Source organism: Numenius arquata, chromosome 6 (assembly GCF_964106895.1).
Source record: "Numenius arquata chromosome 6, bNumArq3.hap1.1, whole genome shotgun sequence".
NCBI classification, from domain to species: Eukaryota; Metazoa; Chordata; class Aves; order Charadriiformes; family Scolopacidae; genus Numenius; species Numenius arquata.
In genome coordinates, this window is record NC_133581.1 from 2,872,531 (window position 1) to 2,896,035 (window position 23,505).

The following is a 23,505-nucleotide window of genomic DNA, read 5'->3' on the forward strand; positions in this document are numbered from 1 at the left end:
GCCATGTCGGAGACACTGGGCTTCCTCCCTCAGAGCTGGCAGCACAAGACCTCAGGTTTTCAAAAGTGTCTGGATTTCTATTGCAAAGGCAGGACTCGGAATCCTCCTTGAAGGTCTTAGGGGAAATCACTAGGGACAGTGCTCTGGAAAAGATGTTTTTCAAAAATGAATTAAAACAAAACGAAAATACGCTTTCCCTGAAGACCTATCTTTTTCCAATAAAATGTGGAAGAAAGTTTAAAAAAAATGTAGTATTTGCATCTTTTAAGATGCAACACATTTTTTTTTTGGTTTAATGATATTCACCTCAGTAAATTTATTTTCCCATCTATATGTACCATGACCTTTTTAATTTCAGTCCTAGTGAATCCTAATCGTTCATTAGGATCAGCCGGTAGGGGTTGATCATATAAGCAGGTTTGTATTTTTCTCATCAGTGCTATTCTAACATTAATTCTTATCCCTTTGGTAAAAGGAAAACTACAAAGCAATTGCAAGCAATCTGATGTTGGATGTAGCCAGTACCCTCATCTCCCAGGGATGTCCATGGTCTGATCCTAACAGGACATACCCACACGAAGATTCAGTGGTCCAAGTACTCCAGCTGAACACAAAGTGTTTTTCTGTTTCAGAAAAGCAAATTAAGAAGCTTGATCTGTTAGTATTCTTTAAAAGCAAAGCATGGCAAGTCCCAGACTACCTGAAATGGTGACAAGATGGGCTCCAGCCAGTTCCCTCACCACAGGAGCGAGACGCCATCTGTGACGCTTTAGGGCAACGGGGACACCTGCCCAGGGCTCAGAGATGGCCACAGGCTGCCAAAGCCTGTGCTGTAACTGGTGCAGAGGCTGAAGGTCTGGGTGGCCTGAGCTCCCCAAGGTGGGGGGCACCTCTCCCGAAGCGGGAGCCTCCACCTCATGGCCACTGGCTGAGCCAAGCGTCCCTATGGGACACGTTTAACTGCCAAGATGATAGAATCATAAAATGGTTTGGGCTGGAAGGGACCTTAAAGATCATCAAGTTCCAACCCCCTGCCATGGGCAGGGACACCTCCCACGTCCCATCCACCAGACCAGGTTGCTCCAAGCCCTGTCCAACCTGGCCTTGAACCCCTCCAGGGATGGGGCAGCCACAGCTTCTCTGGGCAACCTGGGCCAGGCTCTCACCACCCTCATAGTGAAAAATTTCTTCCCCAGATCTCATCTCAATCTACCCTCTTCCATTTTGAACCCAGGACCCCTTGCCCTTGTAAAACGTCCCTCCCCAGCTTTCCTGGAGCCTCTTCAGGGACTGGAAGGGGCTCTAAGATCTCCCTGGAGCCTTCTCTTCTCCAGGCTGAACCCCCCCAACTCTCTCAGCCTGTCCTCACAGCAGAGGGGCTCCAGCCCTCCCAGTATCTCCGTGGCCTCCTCTGGTCCCACTCCAACAGGTCCGTGTCCTTCTGCTGTTGGTGGCCCCAGAGCTGGAGGCAGCACTGGGGGGGGTCTCCCCAGAGCGGAGCAGAGGGGCAGAATCCCCCCTCTCTCCCTGCTGGCCACGCTGCTGGGGATGCAGCCCGGGATGCGGGCGCTTTCTGGGATATGAGCGCACATCACCAGCTCACATTGAGCTTTTCATCCACCAACACCCCGAGCCCCTTTCCTCAGGGCTGCTCTCCGGCCATTCTCAGCTGGCACTGGGGGTTGCAGATGGCCACGTCTGCCCCGCCTTCGCCGCTACTCGGGGTGCTTCCGAGGGGTCAGCACGGGGGACACGGCCTATCCCAAGGCGCTGAGGGGAGCCCCGGCCGCGGGCTGAGGGACCGGCAGGCGGCGGGCTGAGGGACCGGGAGGCGGCGGGCGGGGAGGCGGCCGGCAGGGGGCGCTATGGGCCGCCCCGCCCCGCCCCGGCGGCTTACAGCGGAGCGGCGCGAGGGGCGGGCGCGTCCCCGGCGGTGGCGGTGGAGCCGCGGGACGTCTCGCAAGATGGCGGCGCCCCTGGATATGGAGCCGTCAACCCTCAGCTTGGAGCTGCTGCCAACCGACCCGCTGCTCCTCATCCTCAGTTTCCTCGACTACCGGGATCTGATGAGGTACGGGGTTGGGGCTCCGCCGTGATCCGCGCTGACGGGGGTGGGGGGAAAGGAAGGCCGAGCCGGACCGGGCCGGGCCTCGGCGGGGGGTGAGGGAGGCAGCGCCGGGCCGCGGGGCGGGGCGGGGAAGCGGGGCTGAGGGGCGGGAGGCCCGGCCTGCGTTTGGCGTGTGAGCCGGGGCTGGCTGCGGGGGTCGGGAGAGCGGGAAGAGCTGAGGGGTGAAGCCCGGGGGGAGGCGGGGTGAAACCCGCGGGGGAGGCGGGGGTTGCCGGCAGATCTCACAACTTTTCGCTGGGCGGGTCGCTGGGCCGGCAAGCGGGGCCGGGGACAGCGGGCTGGGAGGACTGGACGGGCACAGAGCTTCCAAAGCGCTCGGCAGCGGGTGGGAAAAGGGGTTGGCTCCTTCTGGAGGAGCTGCTGTGTGGAGGACTTGTCCCTTCCAGATACCCTTCCCTTCCAGAAACGGTTCTTCGGATTTTTTTGCCCTCCCCCCCCCCCCCCCCCGTTTTTTTTTTTTGTAAGCTAAAGGGAACTGTTTGCTCACTGTTTGTTTGTTTTCTGTTTTTCTCTCCCCCATTCTATCTTGTTTTTCTTTGTACCTAAATTCCAGCTTGGAGATCATAGAATCACAGAATGGTTTGGGTTGGAAGGGACCTTAAAGATCATCGAGTTCCAATCCCCATGCCCTGGCCAGGGACACCTCCCACCAGACCAGGTTGCTCAAAGCCCCATCCAGCCTGGCCTTGAAATGAACCCATAACTGAATTTGTGAAGCCAGTAATTCTCTGTGGCTGTTGCGTATCTATGGGCAAGCAAAGGGTGATCTTGTTGCCAGTAGATATATTTAATTATTCGAACGAGCTGTTGTTTGAGGAAAACCAAACAAAATGAGATAGGGTGATTTTTTTTTCAGGCAGAAAAACATGAATGAAAGTTGCAAGCTCCTCTTGGACACTTTACTAGATGGCTGAAGAGTTATGAGTCAGACAGTGAGGATGAGAGTGTGTTTTCAGCTAAAACCTTACCAGTGAAGTACAAGCAGTGGCAGTGATTGAAATCGCAGTATTTAATTAAAGAGGGAGGAATATAATAGAATATTATCAAAATGGGTTCTGGGTTAGGTTCCCTCCCCCCCAAACATTAGTCAAGAAAGCTAAAGACATCAGGGAGAATTCAGTTATGATAACATCAAAAAAGAGATTGAGCTTACGTGAAAATTGTAAAAATTGTTATAAGTCCAGCATGGATGATTTGGTAGTAGTTGCTAATGGTGTAGTAAAGGCTTGCCTGTTTTTGTTATGTATTTAACAAAATTAGATGGATTTTGCTGTGCGGGGACAGTTAAATGCCATGTAGGTTTCTGATTTATAAGGTCAGTAATGGTAGTTTTGCATAACTGGCTGTTTGTAGTACTTAAAGTCTTACTTGAGGAGATCTCTGGGTTGTTTACATTTGTTTTAGTGACATGTATCTCCTCTGCCCATCACAAACATTACAATTTCCATAGTATTCCACAGTTTGGTTAGTCTGCTGGTGGCCCTGAAAACAGAAAAGCTGACAGGTGACCAAATATTTATGTAATTAATGAGAATGGCTTTAATTGCATCTTTATCATGTTTGAAGCCACGTGTTCCTGTGATACCACAGTGACTTCTTTCCTACCGGAAATTACAGGCTTGATTGGTGAACATAATATATATAATATGAATATAATGGATTTCTGCAACGGCTTTGACTTTGGGGTATTTCCCCACCGCACTCCCCCCAAAATAATAAAAATTCCCCATGTCATGAATAAAGCATTTACATGAGCAAATGTCAAGGTTTGAAGTAAATGTGTTTTACATCTTTGTGTCATTGCAGAGGGGAAGGGTAATGGCAGGGCATATAGGAGAATCACTTTCCTTTGTTGAGGTTGATTTCAAAATACTAATACAATTCTGGTTTGAACAGCTTATAGTGGATATTGGGGAGGAAAAAAAAATGGATTGAACAGGTAAATATGAATAATTCTTTAGTTTCAGTGCAACATGTTTGCACCAGCCCTGGGCTTTGGCAGATTTTACTTATCAAAGATGAGAAGTTTTTATTTCAGAATTTAACTATGTCCATTTACACTGTTGGTCTTTCTCACTTACCAATTTCTGAACTACACTGAAAAAAACCCCCAAAACACAGTAACTGGAATCTTAAGTTTGGTAACCTCATTTGAGGTATTTAGATGTTAATCACAGCCATCAAAACACACAGATTAACTGTTAGAACAAGCTACCAGAGGAAGTGATGTTACCACATCTAAATTGGTGGTATCTTTTGGGAAATTTCTGGAGAGCATAACTGATAATTCAGCTCAAACACAGAAGACAAAAAGGTTTATTTTCTGGTGTTCAGGTTAGTTTGAATGAGGCAATAATTTCTTTTCAATTCTATGAATCTTTGAATAACACAATCATTCCCTGTATTATTGCTCTGCACGTTGCTGATGCTGTGCTGCACATTCTTATTCATGTAAATGCACTGAAATGTCTTGCTGTCGATGCCAGTTGTACGTTCCAGAAAGGCTTTGTAACTGTAAAAGTAAATATGGGCACAGACTGTATTTGATGGCACCTCCATCACTGCTTTTAAAGAGCAAGTGAGCAGGCATCAGGAATATAAGTTAGCCTTTGTTATCTCCTGGCATCAAACCAGGATCAACTTAAATGATTTCTGAGGACCGTTTTAGACCTATATCCTACAGGATTTTTAATACTGCATTTGCAATAGTGCTACATGGTGGAGGATATGATTCTTTTAACTTCCTGAAGTGGCAATGTTACCTGTAATGCAATGGCAAGAGCTTATGTATGGTCTTCATTAGGTTGAGGTTGCAGTGCTTATTTCCAGTGCTTATTTTTCACCCTTTATATTTTAACTGTGTCTGTTTCTGGTGATGAAGTTTGTTATTTAAACAACTTAAAGTAGAAAGTAACTTTGCAATACTCAAACTGTATAGTTCCTGTAGCTTATTGTTTGAGCTTTCTATAGCATAGAAACAGTGGAAAAGGTAGAGACTGACAATCCATATAAGAAAGTGATTTAAATCATAATAACTAGCCTGTGCTACTGGAATGCTTACTGCCGGTGGAGTGGAGTCAGACGATGTTTATGATGGCATAGATCTACAGGATGACCTGCTTTACAAAATTACTTAATTGCTGACAGTTCTCAAAGTGTGTAGAAAAGTAGTTCACGACTCGTACAGCTGTAGTGAAGACTTTTAACCATTGTAAGCACGGCTCTAAAAAGGACAGCTGACTAACTTTCAAACTCTGCATTTATTTCCTGAGAATGAATGTGTAATATACTGCTCAGTATTTATTTCTGTTTATTTTGCTACTCTTTTGCAATCAAATGTAATGATTTTATATTTATAGTTGCTGCTATTTAAGTCGAAGGCTAAATCAGCTATCAAGCCATGATCCCTTGTGGAAAAGACACTGCAAGAAATACTGGCTCATTTCAGAGTAAGTATAATTGTTTTAAGCCTTTTTTTCTGTGAAAATAAGGCTTATGTTATTGTGCTGTCTGCTTATGTCCACATTACTTCCAGTGACTCTAAATTTCATTTACACAGGGAAGTTGCATTGGCCTGTGTAAAAGGGTTTACATATATGGTTCTTGGGGTGTTGCGTTTCTTAAAAAGCTCGCTTTCTGTTGGCTTGCGTTGAACTCAGGATGGCTGTTAAGTGGAAGCTGACTATAAAGGTATCAATCCACATCTTTGCTAAAAAACCCCCTGTTTTTCTCAAGAGCTGAGAAAGCCTGTGGAGTTGACCGAAGTGAATTAGCAACCAGTTTTGTTACTGCTTATCCCCACTTTGTGTCCTGTTTTCTAGACAGTATCTTTCTTTTTAGATTGTAAATTGAGAGGAATATTAACTACTTATGACTTCAGTGATCAGTTCCACATATTTTTCCATTATTCAGGTTTTGCAGGTGCTCCTTCTATTACACAAGTAGCCTGAGATGCCAGAACAGGTAGTGATAAGGAGTTACATATATGCATAAGTGGGTGGAGGAGGTAATTTAGGAAGACATTTCCAAAGTTGTAGTTTATGTCATTATGTCATATGGACTGTATTCAAAAATTAACAGCAGAGTTGAATCCACAAAGATAAACATGTTGTGCATATTCTAGTTATATACTGCTTTATGAAGATATAACACAACTTGTAAAATTTTGCCTTGAGATTCTCTGCATAAAAATCTTAAGCGATTTTCTTACTAGAATCCAAACTAGAAAGGAAAATCTGGTGAGGGGGCAGGGAAAGACGGTAAGGAAATTGGAAGTTCAAACTGAGTACCTGATGCCAAGAAAAACTGGGTAATGAAGGCTGTAGTTAATTTCAACAGATAACATTTGGAGGGTGAAAATATGCTGAAACGTTTCTTACCTGCTGAGACATAGTTCACTTTGGATTTTTATTTGTTTTATCTCTTTGGTTTGACATTAGTTTATCTAACTTCCCAGATTAAACTTAATCTACTTTTTTTTTGCCCTCAACTCTTCTCCAAGAAGTAAGCTGCTTCTTTGCTTTCTAGAGCTAGAGGGATCTTAAAGGTGATGTGAAGACTTCTCAATTGTTACATTTTTATTTATGTCTGTAAAGCTGTATTAAATCTTTTAGATTCAGCGTGCTGATTGGAGTTTGAGGAGTTGGAATACATCCTAGGAATATATCCTATTTATCAAGGGCTGCTACAATTTGGAGGCAAGCATCCTTTGTCAGATGTTAGTCAGCACTTTTTTTTGGCAGCCTGTATTCCCACAGCCTGCAGTTCTTCCCATGAGAAGTACTGAGTATGCAGCAATTCCTTAAGAAACCGACTTTCCAGATCAGTGCACACAGTTCTCATTTAACTCTCTGGTTTACTCCTTAATGCTTATTGGGTAAATAAAGCAGTTTGTGACTAATGCAGTAGATCAAAAAATGTGATTTTTTTTTTTTTTTTTTTTTGAAGGTCTTCTCTGTATATGCGTGAAATGTGATATGAATTAGCAATTCATAAGTTTTAAGACTTAATAAGAGACAGCATTCTATTTAAAGGAATACTGTTTCTAAATTTTCCCCTGGTACTAAGTACCCCAAATGTTTCCTGATTCTGTCCTGAGTTGCTGTTGAATAGATACTGGAATTAATTAATTTTGTGTAGCTTTGTGTGGCTCATAGTGTTCCTGGCTTAATATTATGCATGTTTCTGCCAAATAACAAATATTAACTTCTTGGGTTTAGAAGTCAAGCTTTTTTTAGGCTTCTATTTAAACTTCTTCTCTTCATGTCCACTTAGAGAGGAAAAAAGTCAACGAAATCAGACCTGGAAAGCCCTCTTCATCAGTACCTATTCTGACCTAGGAAGGTACATCCGGTACTATGCTACGTTGAAAAAAGCCTGGGATGACCTGGAGAAATACTTAGGGCAGCGATGTCCTCGGATGATTGGTTCTTTGAAAGGTAGGATGTGATTCCTGTTTTTTCTAGGAGGTTGGCTGACGCGATGTTGTCTGTGATTGTGTTTCATACTGCTTTCATCCTAGGCGTGTGCCTCAATTACCAGAGCCCTGAAAGTCAAATAGTCATGCTTTCCCTTCCTCTCCAGTAAATAAGCAGATCAGACAACGTGTATAGTCCTTGTCCAGTTACTAGTGATCGATTAGATTCTCTGAAGATTTCTTTTCAGAGAAGAAAACAAGATTATTTTCTTCTAGTGAGCAGTCTGTCGTCTTTATCTTGGGATAACCAGGAAATGAATACACTCTAACTGCTTTTGGTTTTTTTTTTGCTGTGACTGATTTTTTTGTTGTTGTTGTTTGCTTGTTTATTATTATTTTTTAGCTTAATAATCCCATTACTTCAAGGACCTGGGACCTGTTGGTGTGATTTTATTTGTGAGACTTTCTTAAGACCTAATTAAAACACTTTCACATGAAGGCAGGCATTTTAAACTAAAGCTGATTAGAAAGGAAGTATTTTTTTCTTCTTCTGTAGGTCTTACTGTGTTCCTCTAATGAAGGTAAATTAGTGGCTGAACAAGAATTTTTGCTTTTTTTTGTTTTTTTTTCCCCCAAGAGTCTGTTTTCAAATTAAGTTTGTGTTTTAATACTTGAAGTACTTCCAGTGTTCTGGTTCATAAATCTTATACAGCAAGTTTGGGCTTTTATGGTATAGGGACAAAACAGCTCTTACATTTGCAACTGTACTTCAGTCTTCTGGATGAAATTAAATCAAGATGTTTGATTTAACATGATGTGTGAAATTAAGAGAAATCTATAGTCAATGATCTCTTTGCTATGTAAACCTTGCATTCTTTTTGGCTTGCTGGATAGTGCCCAATTTTTAAGTTTTGCTAAGTATTAGTGAATAACAGAACATGGTTAGAACTTAATACTTACTTTTTTCTTTAAAAATTGTTTTTGTTTTGAGATGTTGAAAAGAACAGATTTTTACCATGGTTTTACTGCCAGAATTTGGTGCAATGAAGTTTCTCTTTGTCTACAGAAAGACAAAAATAAGTTTTAAATGATCAATTTCCACATTTGTATAGCGCTGGCAGGTTTTAACAGAAGCTCTTCCATAATTCTAACTTTTTAATACCATTTGTACAGGATCTTGTTTCAATGAATTGTTAAATTATGCCATATAAGTGAAACTGATAACAAATATGGAAAGGTTTTTAAAAAAATAATATAAAATCACCCAAAAAGCCTTGACTGGAACAGACCACACAGGCCACCCAGCTGATCTTTGGTAGGAGCGAGGATGTGGAAACCCCCTGAAGTGCATGTGGAGGTGTAAGAGTAGTTACTCCCCACCCCTTTCGGTTGATGACAATATGAAAACCCCCTTGTTACCACCCATTTATTGCTTCGAATTCCAGGTGAATGGTGGGTGCAGCCAACATTTCTCTGTTACTGATTGGACTGGAAACTGAAACAAGCAGCCCTTAGAATGATGAGAGAGTAAAATCAATATTGCCAAAAAGTTTTAACTGACAATATTGTGGGGAAAGGGTTCAATTCACTTTATAAGTACTTTCTGCTTAAGTCAGGCCTGTTGCGTTTTTGTTGGATGGAGATTGGTGCTGTATTAAGTAATCCGTTAATGTAGTCAACTTCCTTACAAATTTATGTAGTATTCATTTTGTGCCACCTAGCATACAATAAAGTCACCAAATATTGACTTGAGTCCATGTTCGTTTTACCAAAGCACTTACAAATTCCATGCTTTGTATTTGAAATACTTGATTTTTAGTGATTCTGGCCACCAGCATGAATTTAATCAGTGGAAGATTCTTGAGACTGTGCTAGTAGACAGCTGCATCCCAAAGTTGAACTGAATTTGTCTTGCTTTTGTATGTCTGTTAGTTCACTTTCTCTGGATTATAAGTGGCAAAATACTTTGAAATTTATATTTCTTTTGTGGTAACATAAAAAAAAAAAAAAAATCCATAATGTTAAGATTGCTGGGGCTACTTAAAATTCTCGTTGGCAGTTGAAAACGTGCTATTATGTCTGGAATGTAGCTAATTTTTTCTCATATTTCTACCCATGCAGCTCTGTTGAAATGATGTGAAATAAAATTTTAAAAGAGGGGTCTTAAAACAAATCCTAATATTCACCTTTGTCAGGAGCAGCATACTGGACACTCACAGGCGGAGTAGTGAAGCAGCATTAAATTTGACAGTTTTCAGAGGAGCAGCAGTTGTGATCCCCCCTCCAAAGCTGCCGCTTAATACTCTTGTTTCTTTTTGTACACAGAGAGCGTGCGGGAGGAAGACCTAGATGCTGTGGAAGCACAAATAGGTTGCAAACTCCCTGATGACTATAGATGTTCTTTTCGTATTCATAATGGACAGAAGCTGGTGGTTCCTGGGTAAGGAGTGAAAACTACACACCAAGTTATTAATTCCTTTTGTATTTCTTGAATACTTTATTTCTTAAAAAGATAAAATGTCTGCCCAACAGGATAGATGAAGCATTAAACATACTACAGCTGAGTGACCCCTTGAAGTGCCACGTCTAGAATTGGTTATTTTCTAGTCTCACAAGCAATTTAAAACACAGTGTAGATTTCTAATTGCTCAAATTACTCTTACACTTTTCCTAGTGAAAACCTTTCTCTTTTCTTTTTTAATAACTAAATCTTCCAACTGCTAGACTTTTAATCGTACCACTGCAAGTTGCTCCCCTGAAGTTTTGCTTTATATTACATAAGTAAATTAGCTTCTTGCACTCTTCAGGTTTCATTATTTAATAACTTTCTTCTTTAAAATAGTTAGGGAATAACTTTCAAACCAGGTCGTGATTTAAAGTAGAATCAAAATGTCAGTTCTGCAAATTAGGTTTTCTGAATAGAAGACTTTATGATTTTATGTGGTTTCAGCAATTAAAAACTCCTTTTACATCAAGATTAGAAGGGAAATGACCAAACAGAGTTTCCTATTTTCCAGCTGTAGAAAAAGTTTGCAGGTCAGCACTTGATGAAGCCCCGCGAACATCAGAGTTGGAAAGCCAGGGCAAATTGTTGCAGTGTCTGTAGGGGGCAACGCCTTCACCAGTAAAGAAGGTGCAACCTCCTCCAATTCCAGTGCTGTATGTGCAGAAGGGATATGGGAAGCAGCTTCATGCAACCATAAGGATGACTTCTCATTCTGTTTCTTTTCCAGGAGAGACTTTTTTTAGAGAGGAGATAGATGCCCTAGTTCTGTAGACTTCAAATGGAGCTCTAGCTTGTGTGCTTCCTGCTCTTCCTACTCTTTCACTCCCACGAAGCCTCTACTGTGGTGATGTGTCCGTGGAAGGGCTGCAGGAGCAAACACATGCCTTTGGGCATGCTTTTCAGCTTGAACGACTGCCGGTGGGCTGTGGTCCATCACTGTGCCCTCAAAGTGAGGACCTGAGCCTTACACACAGGTTGACAACCTTTGCTGGTGGAGCACTGACTGGGGGACTAGTTAGGTCTGACATGGGGGACCCTGGAGCAAGAGGGGCCGCCATGCTGCGAGTGGAAGGTGTGCTCTTACTGTTGGGGACAGGCTCGCTTTCTTGTGGGAGATAAATACTGGAAAGATCAGGTGTAGGTAGTAGAAGTCTATGGAGCAAGTTGTTGAAATGTTAGGCCAAAAGTGGAGGAGGCTGGAGACTAGTTGTCATTGTTAGATGCTTCACGTTTCTGCGTCTGGATGGTAGCATCACTTTTTAAACTGTAGAATGTGCTAATTCCAGGCAAGACTACGTAAGGAAAAAGAGGAATGGAACCTGTTGCCCAGGATGGGAGCAGCTTATACCATGCTGACGTGTGGCAGCTTGTCCCTGAGTCACTGCTTTCATAACACCAGTAAAAGCTCAGCGTCTGCAAGACTTTACACCTGAGAACATCAGTGAAAGGCAAATTAGAAGGGAGTGTGGGTGGGGAGGTGTACATTAGAGGTTTGTGTACTCTTCTTATTGCTAAGCGCAACGCTGTAGTGTGTGCCCTTGTTGTTGATTACTTTGATCGTGTTACCCCTTTTTGTCATTCTTCCATTGTCTGCCCCTTTATTACATTGAGTGTAGTTTGGTTTTTTTTCACTGTAGCTCTCACCTAGCCCAGTTTATCGTATCAATGTTAACTTTAGCTTCCAATACTTGCCTCCATTCCTAATCTGTTACATATTTCAGATTAGTACTACTTTTTTACAAATTTACATATAGTTTTCTTATGTACAGAGAGGCTCGTTTTACTGTCTTCAACGTCACTTCCTTATTGTTGAAACTAAACCAATTAAAAAATCCCATTCTTTGCTGTGATGCTTACAAAAAGCTAGAGGAAAAAATTTGAAACCCAGTTGATCGCCTTGCCGTGTCATGCTCATTAATGTTCTCTCATTCTTTCCTTCTCTGTCTGTTTGTTTGTGCCTCTGTCCCTTAGTTTTTATACTGGGATTATAATCTCTCTGACTTCAATAGTTATTTTTCCTTGTTTTCTTCTTGCCCTTCTCTCCAAAGCATGCAGAGCACCTCACTGCAGTTTTGATCGATGAATGTTATATAGCAGCTTGGTATTCTAATTGAAAAATCCTGGATGCTTTGATAGTATTGAAATGAACTTGCACAAAACTTGAGATACGGAGCGCTAGTTTTTATTATATTATGCTACTATAGGAAGCTGCGTCAGCTGTGAGCAGCTTCTTTGAAGTAGTTGCAGACGTGATGGGAATCACCAAAATGCTGCTTTGGGATGCACAAAACATACAAGGAAATGTTTATCTTAGGGCCCTCAAGCCTCCCTCTGTGAATGTTGATGTTGTAAACTAATAACCTAGTCCAGCACCTGGATATTAGACTTCATCAAAGCCTAATATGCATCTAGAGCATTTGTAGAATCAATGCTTAGAAAAGATTTAAAACTGTCTTTGCATTGTGAGTGGCATCTTCTGTTTATCTTCCCTTTTTGTTGTTGTTGTCTGTTAAGTTTGATGGGAAGCATGGCACTGTCAAACCACTACCGCTCTGAAGACTTGTTGGATATCGACACAGCGGCTGGAGGTTTTCAGCAGAGGCCAGGTCTGAAACAATGCCTTCCTCTTACTTTTTGCATTCATACTGGCCTGAGTCAATACATGGCCCTGGAGAGTGTGGAGGGACGAAATAAATACGAGATCTTCTATCAATGTCCAGTAAGAAAGATATGTTTATACTTGTGAATGTACTTTTCTAATGATTGATGGTGTCCCTTTGCATGTTAAAGATATCTGAAATATTTTACGTAGAATAAGGTGAATATTAAGACATCGTATTTGTTTGTTACTTGCCCCTGAGTTGCCATCTGGTTTTCATCAAAGCCCCCAAGTGGAATAGTTAGTAAATGAGAGAAATGGACAGGAAGTTGTTAATGGCCGTAGTAATTTCTACAGCCTCATAGTGTACAACAGTCATCCTTATTGGAAAGTATTATTTTAATTTGTTCAAAATATGATGGGTATATACTCTTGTCCCTGTTTCCATAACGAAGAAAACCTCCTCTATTCTGGAAGATCAGCATTTGTATATATCTCCTCCCCCAGATATGTTAGATGTAAACTTACTACAATAAATGATACCCTCTGGATTGTGAGCAAAACTTACTTTCCAGTGAAAGAACAAATTGCTCTTGAACAGCTCCTTTCTAGAACACAATTAAGTATTTTTCATAATTCTTATAGCTGTGTTATTTTAAGATAGACATATTGTTGCTAGTGAAGCTTAAGGATAACCTAACAAGATTTTAGCCCTCTCTCTCCCATGCCCTGACAATCTCCCCACTCCAAAAAGAAAGGAGGGCAAGTAAAGGGTGTTTCTTGTAAAAAGAGAAAAAAAAAAAAAAAAAAAAAGATGGAGAACTTCATCCTTCTATGGAATTCATGGCCGTTTGTTTTCAAAGCATGTAGCAATGAGATTTCTAGGGAATGCCTTGATAATGGATCACTTGAAGGATGTTAAGATCCCCTTTCGTATTATGCCGAGTATTTAAACTTTCTGGATAACGCTTGGGAACTTGGAAGGTTACTTGCTTATATTTTTATATGTATTAAGCAGCCAGACTTTAGGCTTAATGAATATAGGGAAAGTGTTCCTTATGCTATGTTTCAAGTGTTGAATTTTAACCTTGGAAGTCTAACGCTCTCCTTCTAACACATCCATAACCTTCTTTCCCTTTTAGGACCAAATGGCTCGCAATCCATCTGCTATTGATATGTTCATTACAGGTAACACTTTAGATAAAATATTCCACGAAATGTTTTAATTGCACTGTTTAGAAAACGCATGTTGTATGACTTGAACAAAGTAAATGTTCTACATTTTTCTGTGCTTTTCTGTGCTACTTGTAACACTCTGACCTGCTTTAAAACATCAGCGGTTACTTGAAATTGGATACAAGTTTTCTCTATTAAAGCTCGTCTTCCTGTGTGTCTCGTAGACAAATCATTCTGTGTACTAACCTGTCTAACGAGATGAGCAAAACCTTTAACTTAGCTGTTATAGGGATGATGTAAGCAGTTATTAAATACAACACCCGAGTGGACAGAAAGATTTATTATTTTTTTTTCTCCCCACAAGTTTTTGCAACCATGTTAGAAGTTGAAAATATTTTGTGTCCCTTAATGAAATCTAATTAACTATAAACATAGCTGCAGAAGAAAACCTTTCTGGATTTTTTTTGATCTGCTTCATTGCTTTGTTCAAAGGATAAAGGAGAGGAGGGGTAAACTGTGTAATTGTTGTTTGGTTATGTAGTAATCTGTCGTGATCATCTGTCACAGATGTACATTGACTGGAGTAGTGTTTTGATTATTTCTTTTTTGTTAATTACTGGAATCTGGTAATTGTGGCTATATCTAAATTAATTCACTCAGTGGGAAAGCAGATGTGTAATAAATGGCACCAAAATTAATATTAAAGTTTAGCCTTGCACATTTCTTGGGAAATAACGTGTTAATATTACAGTGAGAAGTCACATTAGGCAACACTATACCAGGACTGGTTTGGGTTGAAGGCAGCCAGACTCTTAGCCACGCTAATTTTAGGAAACCTTTCTATGTCCTGATTGATTGTATGAACTGATTTCAGGGTGAAGTCGTTTTACAGAGGTTATTGCGGAATGCATTGTGTGCTTTAGAACCATCATAGGAAAGATACAGCAGAAGCTCAAGAGTTTTGTTACTTGCTTCTCTCCACCTGAGGGTGATATAATGCAGCTATTGCTGCTTTTATGGACTTGAGTCAATGGTGAAGTCATCTGACATCATATTTAAATGTATTCCACTTGGCTGAAAGGGTTAATCTTGACTTGTTGCAGAGTGGAGGGAAAGTTTCATATACAGCATTTATCTCTTGTCACTCTGAATGTGGCAGGGTAAATCATTCCACTTTCTCCATTCAGAGTTACTTTGTACAAGGTTTGCATTTTGTGAATTAGTGGTAGAAAGGAGGATAATAAACTTGGAGTTCCTTAGGCTTCCAAAGGATCAAAGGACAGTACACATAGCTCTGCCTCAAAGGAAGAAGTGGTAAGTGCACTTAATCTAACAGGAGTGGTAGCGCTTGATAACACGTCAGTGAAGGTGATGATAATGATTTCTTAGTATTTCAGCTTAAATCCAGTTTTGTACCAGTAATTCTGACAAATAATTGAAGAACTCTGTACTTTTCTATTGAACTCTATATTGCAGTGCTTGGAAGATTTATGGCTGAGAAATTCTTTTATGGAGAGCCAGTATCTCTTGTATGAAACTCTTCTTTGAGAGTTGAATGTGACAGCTTGACTGTCTACTTAGAAATCAAGCTGTTCCTAATTAATGGCTTTAGGTGTGTGAAAAGCTTTCTCAAGACAACGGCTGGAAGTGTGTCAAAATCCCAGATTCCATGGAATGTCATACAGCCTTAGTCTTCTGGGTTTGTAGTGGGAGAACAGAGTATGTCTATAAATCACCCCTGTTTTTAAGGAGAGGGAAATTCTGCAACTTGCTGCCATGTAACTCCATTCATATGGAAACCTGCTTATCAAAATTAAGTCCATAAATCCAGCAGCAGGTTTGCATGCTTTTTATAGGTAGAATAGTTGGAAATAGCTATGCAAATAGTATCGGCCACTATATTTGTCGTGTTTCCCAGTCATAGCAGAAGAGTCAGGAGCAGGAAACCAGATGATGAGAGACACTAGCGTTTGAAGACCATGGTTGTAACGTGAAATACTTAACAAAGAGATTCTTTCTTTGTTGTGTCCTTTCTGGAGTGTGCACTCGTAACGCTCAGCTTTTGGTTGGTTTCTCCAAATGGTCTTTATGGGTATAATGGACTGACTCATCTAAATAAGTCTGAGAGTTTATTATAAAAACATCCAAAGCTTTAAACTGTTTGCTTGAAGTACTTATTGTAATGGGCCAAGTGGTAAACTTGCCTGGTTTTATAACTACTTTTCTTCTTTGGCATCTAGGTACATCTTACTTGGAATGGTTTACATCCTATGTAAACAAAGTTGTAACTGGTGGTTATCCGATCATCAGAGACCAGATTTTCAGGTATTGTGACTGGGATTTATAACCTCGCTGCAAGGCTGGGATGCTCCTGTTAGAATGCTGACCTCTTTCCAAGTACCTATGGGTATCTGATGATAAAGCTAATGGTGGAGAGAGGTGAAAGGATATTAAGCTTATTGCAGATGAAGCTGTAAAACAGAATGGTTAAAGAAATCTTTTTTTACCAGAAGCTTCAGAGTTTATAACTTTGCATTAACGGGACCAGAATTTTGCATTATAACTGATCTGAAGCTCAGCAAACAGCATAATATTTATTCTGCTTGCCATGAGTGTGCTGCAGCTGCAGGACTGTCCTGAGCTACTAAAAAAGCAATTGTTTCAGTGAACTGGTTTCTAAAATAACACTGAAACAGGACCTTTCTGGTGTTTGAATCTCCATGCGCTTTTTATTTCTTCTAGTTACAAGCAAGAACATTATAATTACATCAAACTGAGGTGCTATAGAACCAAGTTCCTGCTCTGTAAATTAATTTGCTGTAGGAGTTGCTAGTTTTTGGTTTTTAAATAGCGTAACGACACATCTTTGTTAAACAAGAGTGTCTTCATTGACTTCAGATCAAATTATATTCTCAGCTTCATACAGGCATTAATGAAAGTACAAAGAGATCGACAGCTGTATGAATTTAGGTGATGGGGAAGCATAGGTCATGAAGACACTGCATACATCCTTTATTTAAAAGCCAAATGACAAGTTAAGAATTACTTTTAACCTAGCACCACAGTGCTCTTATTAGTAATTAACTAATCACTTTACATGTTTAGATTTCTGAATTGAATGCACTGAGCTATTTGCAGAGTTAATGCTTTGCTTTCTGTAGGTACGTGCATGATAAAGAATGTGTTGCCACCACCGGAGATATTACAGTTTCCGTGTCCACATCTTTTCTACCTGAACTCAGTTCTGTACATCCACCCCATTATTTCTTCACTTACAGAATCAGGTAAAAATAACTACTGAATTATAACATGGGAAAGACCTATGTAACGTTCAAAGGATCAGTTGTTGCAAATTTATGGACATTCATAAATGTACTAAAATGAATAGGATGTGCTCAACATGCTGTACTTATAAATAAAAAAAATATTGAATCATTGCCTGGTCAGGGATGCAAAGTACTAGTCAAGTTGGTAATTGGTTAAATACAGTGATAGGTGAGGGAAAAAAGTTAGGAGTAACTTATGCTTTAGAGAGGGGTCAATAACAATAGATAGTGAAGCAGAGACATGAGGATGATCCTGACAATTTATTCAGTATACTTCACCTTAAGGTTTTTTTTTTTTCCCCAGTCTGGTTGGAGAGAGAGCCCAAGGATACTAAAGCATTTCTTAACACGTATGAAAGTAGTTAACTAACATTGAGTGTGGTGTTTGGCTTCCAGAATTGAAATGTCCAAAGATGCTCTTCCTGAGAAGGCTTGTCAGCTGGACAGTCGATACTGGAGAATAACAAATGCCAAAGGTGATGTAGAAGAAGTTCAGGGGCCTGGAGTAGTTGGTAAGTAAAAGATTGCTGTTTTGAACCCATTAGAGAGAGTGCTTTTTGTATTTAATGTGCATGTTATGGAAGTTACGTTATTTGCTGCTTGCTCATCGTGGTGACAGAGGGTGGTAGTTTTACGGTTTGCATCAAAATCATCTTGTCGCTTGAAAGAGAGAGAGACGTATCCATCTGTTTTGTCTTCGAAGTTGTTCTACAAGGGATATCTGAACATCCTGATAGTTAACCACTCGTCACTGTTTTTTAACATCAGTAGTTGCTGAGAAACTTCTATGCATCCACTGGAATATAAAATGATCCATCTGAATATGTTGTGTAGCGCGAGTGCTTTAGCCAACTGCTAAATTGTAGTTCTTCTTCAGACCTCACTATTGTCATCTAACGTTTTACCAACAGGGGAGTTTCCAATTATCAGTCCAGGGAGAGTCTATGAATATACCAGCTGTACCACGTTTTCCACAACATCTGGATACATGGAGGGATATTACACCTTCCACTGCCTCTACTACAAGGACAAATTCTTTAACGTCACAATTCCCAGATTTCATATGGTGTGTCCAACATTCAAGGTGTCTACGGCACGAATGGTAAGCGCAGATGCAGTTCTGCTTGTGGTAGATTATTTTTTGATGATGATCATTAGTTCTCACTAAAGTGCATTTCATAAAGTCGTTTAATGACTTTGCAAATCGGTAAGATGTTTAGCTGACTGTTAATTATAACGTAGTTTTAGTTTGGGGATTGCAGATGAACGGTATAATTTCTCCCTTTGGCACATTTAGAGAAGAACGCTCTATTTTATCGCTGGCATAGCCCTTATTTAGTTTTAGATAGAAATTGAAAGTTTTTGTGCGAGCATCGAGTCTTTCCTTGAGGACAGACTTCTAGTTGGACACTTTCTCACATTTTTCCAGGGATTTGAGACACTCTCGTTACCGGTAGCTCTAACAGCAAGTGCCAGCAGAGGTCGTGCTTCTCACGGAAAATGGCATCTCTTAACTCGTGCTCACATTTCTGGGAGCTGTAACCTCCTTCCGTTCACTTGACTGTAAAAATAATTTGATTTTCTCTTTTGGTCTACCTCTGTTTTAAAGATAGTAATGACCCTTTGTTTTTAAACTATTTTTTATTAAAAGACAACATAAGCCACCGAGAAAATTGGTACAGCTAAAATACCGAATCGTGGCATTATGTAGTTATACGCGTGAAATAATGAAAGCTAATGGGTATTTTCTGAGTTAAAGGTCAAATAGTTTGGCAAAACGATCTCTGTTGCAAATTAAACTTTAGAATTGCAATGAGCTGGTTTTAGGACATAGAGCCCAGTGTCTGCTCCAGATACTGACGCGGTAATACAGACTTCAGATTTTTCTAGGGAATTATTAGTGCTTTCTTAGAACTAGCTGGAATAGAAGATTTTAATCAAGTATGCATGTGTTTTGTATTAGGAACCAAATCATAATGAATACGCAGTGGATGAAGACGAAGATTCCACAGACACTGACGAATATGAAGATCGACGTAGAGTGTTGGACATTCCTGCACCTTCTGGACGCTGCCCACGTCATACCTGATGGGGTTTTTTTTTTTTCCAAACAAACTGTTTTCAGAAGCTGAACTCTCTGGGGCTAGTGCATAAGAATATTTCTGACTATTGTAAATGAACTTTCTGTTGCACATCGGGGCAACTAGCATGAATGTTGGTGCCAGTTCTAATATTCATCAGAGTATAACTTTTTTTTTCCTGGTTTGGAAGTGGGGAGGGGACTTTGGGGGTGGGGGGAGGGAAGACAGGGAGAGGGAGGGAGAGGAAGAGGAAGGTGTTTGGGCTTCGTTCACTTTTTTCTGAAGTGCGAAACAGCTTGATAGTCTGAGGTAATCATATCTTACATTTTTAAACTATTGCCTATTTATGATCATATTGCGAATATGGTGTGGGGATTTGTTTTTATACGAGCATTTAAAATTAGCAATAGACAAGACGGCAAAAAAGGGCATACTATTGTCCTTTCTCATGAGTTTCTACTCTGGATAACTCCTGCTAAGAAGGAAACTCGCAGTTTGGTCTGTGTGTCTTGTTTGGGTGAGATCAGGTGCTCTTATGCTTTTTTTTTTTTTTTTTTTAATTAACATAGAAGTACCAGAAAATTTTGGTCATCAAATGCATAAATTAGGAATGAAACTGGCCTTATTTTTAGACAATCTGTCTTTCAGCTTAATTTTATGCGAAGTGACTCTGATTGGATACTGCCTTTTGGAATGTAGTGTACATGCATAACCTGCCACTCGGTAACCAAGAAGTTTCTCAATGACTACAAAATATGAATTTGTAAATATGTTTTGAGGGTTTTTTTTCTTTATATGATGTTTGCTGTTCAGACTTTGTCATAGGAGACAAATTTCTGTCGAAGTATCATGTTCCCCTAAATCCTCTATGGATTTTTGTAACTACGCCTGAATTAAAAAAAGGGAGCCTGACAGAACACCAGATGACTAGAAACTTTATATTTAAAGAAGTATGTTTGCTTTATCACTTTTATTTTGTTTCCATTGTCATTAATAAACAACTGCCTCCTTTGCTCTGAAGTGCTACACGGGACTCTTCTTGCCAGAACTTGCCAGGACTAATTGTGTCTTCTGTGGCTGTTGGCAGTTCCTCTCTCTGACATCTGAAATTAGTAGTTCCTGTGAGAAAAACCAGTATATTGTGGTTCCAGCTGAATGTGTCTGTTGCTGCTCGTACAGAAAGCCTGGGTTTTCTTACAAGTATTCTCTGTGTGCTCCTCTTTCCCTAGTGCCACGCAGCGGTTGGATCTTCCACGATGGTACAAGGTAGAAAAAGAAATAGTGCGACCCCTACAACAGTCTGTCGGCTTAAACATCTAGAGAAGCAAAAAAACCCTTGTGTTGTCTCTCGCAGAAGACTGAGCAGTGGTGTGAATGTTGGAGTCGTTTAAAAACATTGCCATTTTGAGGACTCCTCAGTATTAACCGTGAGGGAAAATGTGATGTTTGTGGCGTAACGCTTTGTCTTAACAAAAATGTCATCATCTCTTAAAAGGATGAGTGAAAAGGGGATTTAGAGTAACTAGGACTTACTGCAGTGCTGTCAGTCTGCTCTGTGTTCTTAAGGATCGATAACTCTCATGGTCGAAGGTTTGCTTTGTGCTCTGCCAGGATCTGCGTGTTCTGGTTGAGCAGTATCAGCACGAGGTCACAAGGCTCTACAGAAACACCTCCCAACTCATGTTGATCTTGCCCTTCTCAGGAAGCGGCTCTCTGTTGGGTTGTTAAAGAGGAACTATAATTATTTCTTTACCGTAGGAGAAGCCAAGATCCAGGGCAGTGCTATTCTGTCGGCTTCTGAGCACTGGGATGGGGGGGTTTGAGGCCTCTGGTCCAAGCAGATCTGGTGGCCAAAGGACTCCTGTGACCTGTGCCTGTATGAAGCGAGGAGATCACCAGGTAGTGGGGTGACACGTTGCTCTTTTTGTACCAAACGTGTGGTTTTGTGACAGGGAAATGGTTATTCCGTTGCTCCAGGCAGCTATTTTTAGCAATGGCATATTGCCTAAAGCTGCCAGATGCGGTGTTGCTGCAGCGTCGTAACTCTTCATTATGTGCATCTCAAGTAGGGTTCATGCCAGTGGTTCTCCTCACCCCACCCAAAGCTCTGAAGCTTGTGCCAGATTGGGATGAAAAGTGAAGGGTCAAGATCCTTAAAGAAAACAAGGAATCCGTTGTGTTTCCAGCGCTGCTGGACTGTGGAAGTCTTCACTAGAAGCGGGGGACAACTTGGACAAGTTGACCATGTGGCAGCAGTGTGCCCTTGTGGCCAAGAAGGCAAATGGCCTCCTGGGGTGCATTAAAAAGAGCGTGGCCAGCAGGTCAAGGGAGGTCATCCTACCTTTCTGCTCTGCCCTGTTGAGGCCACATCTGGAGTACTGGGTCCAGTTCTGGGTCCCCCAGTTCAAAGACAGGGAACTACTGGAGAGAGTCCAGCAGAGGCTACAAAGATGATGAAGGGACTGGAGCATCTCTCTGTTGAGGAAAGGCTGAAAGACCTGGGGCTGTTCAGCCTGATGAAGAGAAGCCTGAGAGGGGAGCTCATCAATGCCGAGCGATGGCCAAAGGGCAGGTGTCAAGAGGATGGGCCAAGACTCTTCTCAGGGGAGCCCGGTGACAGGACAAGGGGCGACAGGCACAAACTGGAACATGGGAAATTCCATCTCAACATGAGGAAAAACTTCTTTACTTTGAGAGTGAGAGCGCACTGGAATAGGCTGCCCAGAGAGGTGGTGGAGCCTCCTTCTCTGGAGATTCAAAACCCACCTGGATGTGTTCCTGTCCAGCCTGCTCAGGGTGACCCTGCTCTGGCAGGGATGGACTAGATGATCTCCAGAGGTCCCTTCCAACCCCATCGCATTCTGTGGTTCTGTGATTCTACCAGTGTCTCCTGGCATGGATTCTGACTGTTTGACGTGTGGTTAGGACTTCTCCTGTTGAGGTACAACAGGCTTGGTTGAACATCTATGAAAACGGTTACAAACCCAGTGCATCCAACGCAAACGTGGCACTTGTCCTTCTGTTTTTTGTACCTGGAAAAGGCCTACGCTGACAGTCTCTTCATAATTGCGCCCTAGGATTCCTTCAGCATTTTTGTGGGCTTTTGCTGGCTGGATAGTTTAACGGAGAGGACCTTTGGCCACCATTCCCTTGCTGTGATTTCATCACACGAAAGAAAAACAAGTGCTGTGAGAGCCAGTGGGAAAAAAAAAAACCCCAACAACCGAACAGAAGTTGCCGTGCCAGTTATTCCAGTGCTGGATTATTTTTCCCCCCTTGTCATTGTTTAAAGTAACTTCCCATCATCTGTGCGAAGAATGTAAGGTGGAAAATTCAGGCCAAAATGGAAATACTATTTGTCTGTGACGATATCCACCTTGCAAGGGGATCTGTTCACAGGTTTTCGGAAGAGAGACCAGGTAAATGTTTGTCTATGGCTGAAGTGAAGTTCCTTGATCCTGGTTCCTCATGGCAAAATTTTCTAAGTGAATTAATCATAGAATGGTTTGTGGGGGAAGGGACCTTAAAGATCATCAAGTTCCAACCCCCTGCCATGGGCAGGGACACCTCCCACCAGACCAGGTTGCTCAAAGCCCCCTCCAACCTGGCCTTGAACCCCTCCAGGGATGGGGCAGCCACAGCTTCTCTGGGCAACCTGGGCCAGGGTCTCACCACCCTCACAGCAAAGAAGTTCTTCCCTAGATCTCATCTAAATCTCCCCTCTTTCAGTTTAAAACCCTTCCCCCTTGTCCTATGGCTCCCCTCCCTCATCAAGAGTCCCTCCCCAGCTTCCCTGGAACCCCCTTTGTTGTCCCAAATCTGGGTTCCTCACCCCATGTGCAAAGAGCTGATCTGCACGCAGAGCCAGGGTATTTATTTCATGTCTTTGCCGAGATGGGTGCTTGGTGGGAGCTCCATGAAGCTGGCACACCTCAGCTTGTACATTGTAAGCTTTTATATTTTACAAAAATTGACTAATTAGCATACTATACTTACCATTGCTGGCTTATGATCTCACAATAATGGCTACTTGTATTCTCATTTTGAATTAAAAGTATAGTATATTCCTAAATTACTGCTCATACTGGGGGAGTAGGGATCTCATCTAAGAGGACCACAGCTAGAGGAGGTGTGGTTTTCACATTATGATGAGCTCAGTTCACCTAAAGGACACACACTTCTTATTTTCAACACTTTGTAACAACCAGCAACCTTGCCGTTTTAAAGGAATGCCCCAGTTTTCCCAAGTTAGGCTCTTTGTGGTTTTTTGCTA

The 23,505-nt window shown here is 41.4% G+C and overlaps 1 protein-coding gene across 1 annotated transcript; it reads left to right on the top strand.

Annotated features, from left to right (window-relative positions):
* Positions 1-1,846: 1,846 nt before the first annotated feature.
* FBXO3 (F-box protein 3) lies at positions 1,847-20,250 on the top strand. The gene is made up of 11 exons (XM_074149012.1): positions 1,847-2,071; positions 5,488-5,577; positions 7,403-7,566; positions 9,870-9,984; positions 12,565-12,769; positions 13,792-13,837; positions 16,066-16,150; positions 16,987-17,109; positions 17,548-17,663; positions 18,063-18,253; positions 19,115-20,250. The coding sequence occupies exons 1-11, from the start codon at positions 1,866-1,868 to the stop codon at positions 19,238-19,240; spliced, it is 1,467 nt and encodes a 488-aa protein (XP_074005113.1). The 5' UTR covers positions 1,847-1,865; the 3' UTR covers positions 19,241-20,250.
* The last annotated feature ends 3,255 nt before the right edge of the window (positions 20,251-23,505 follow it).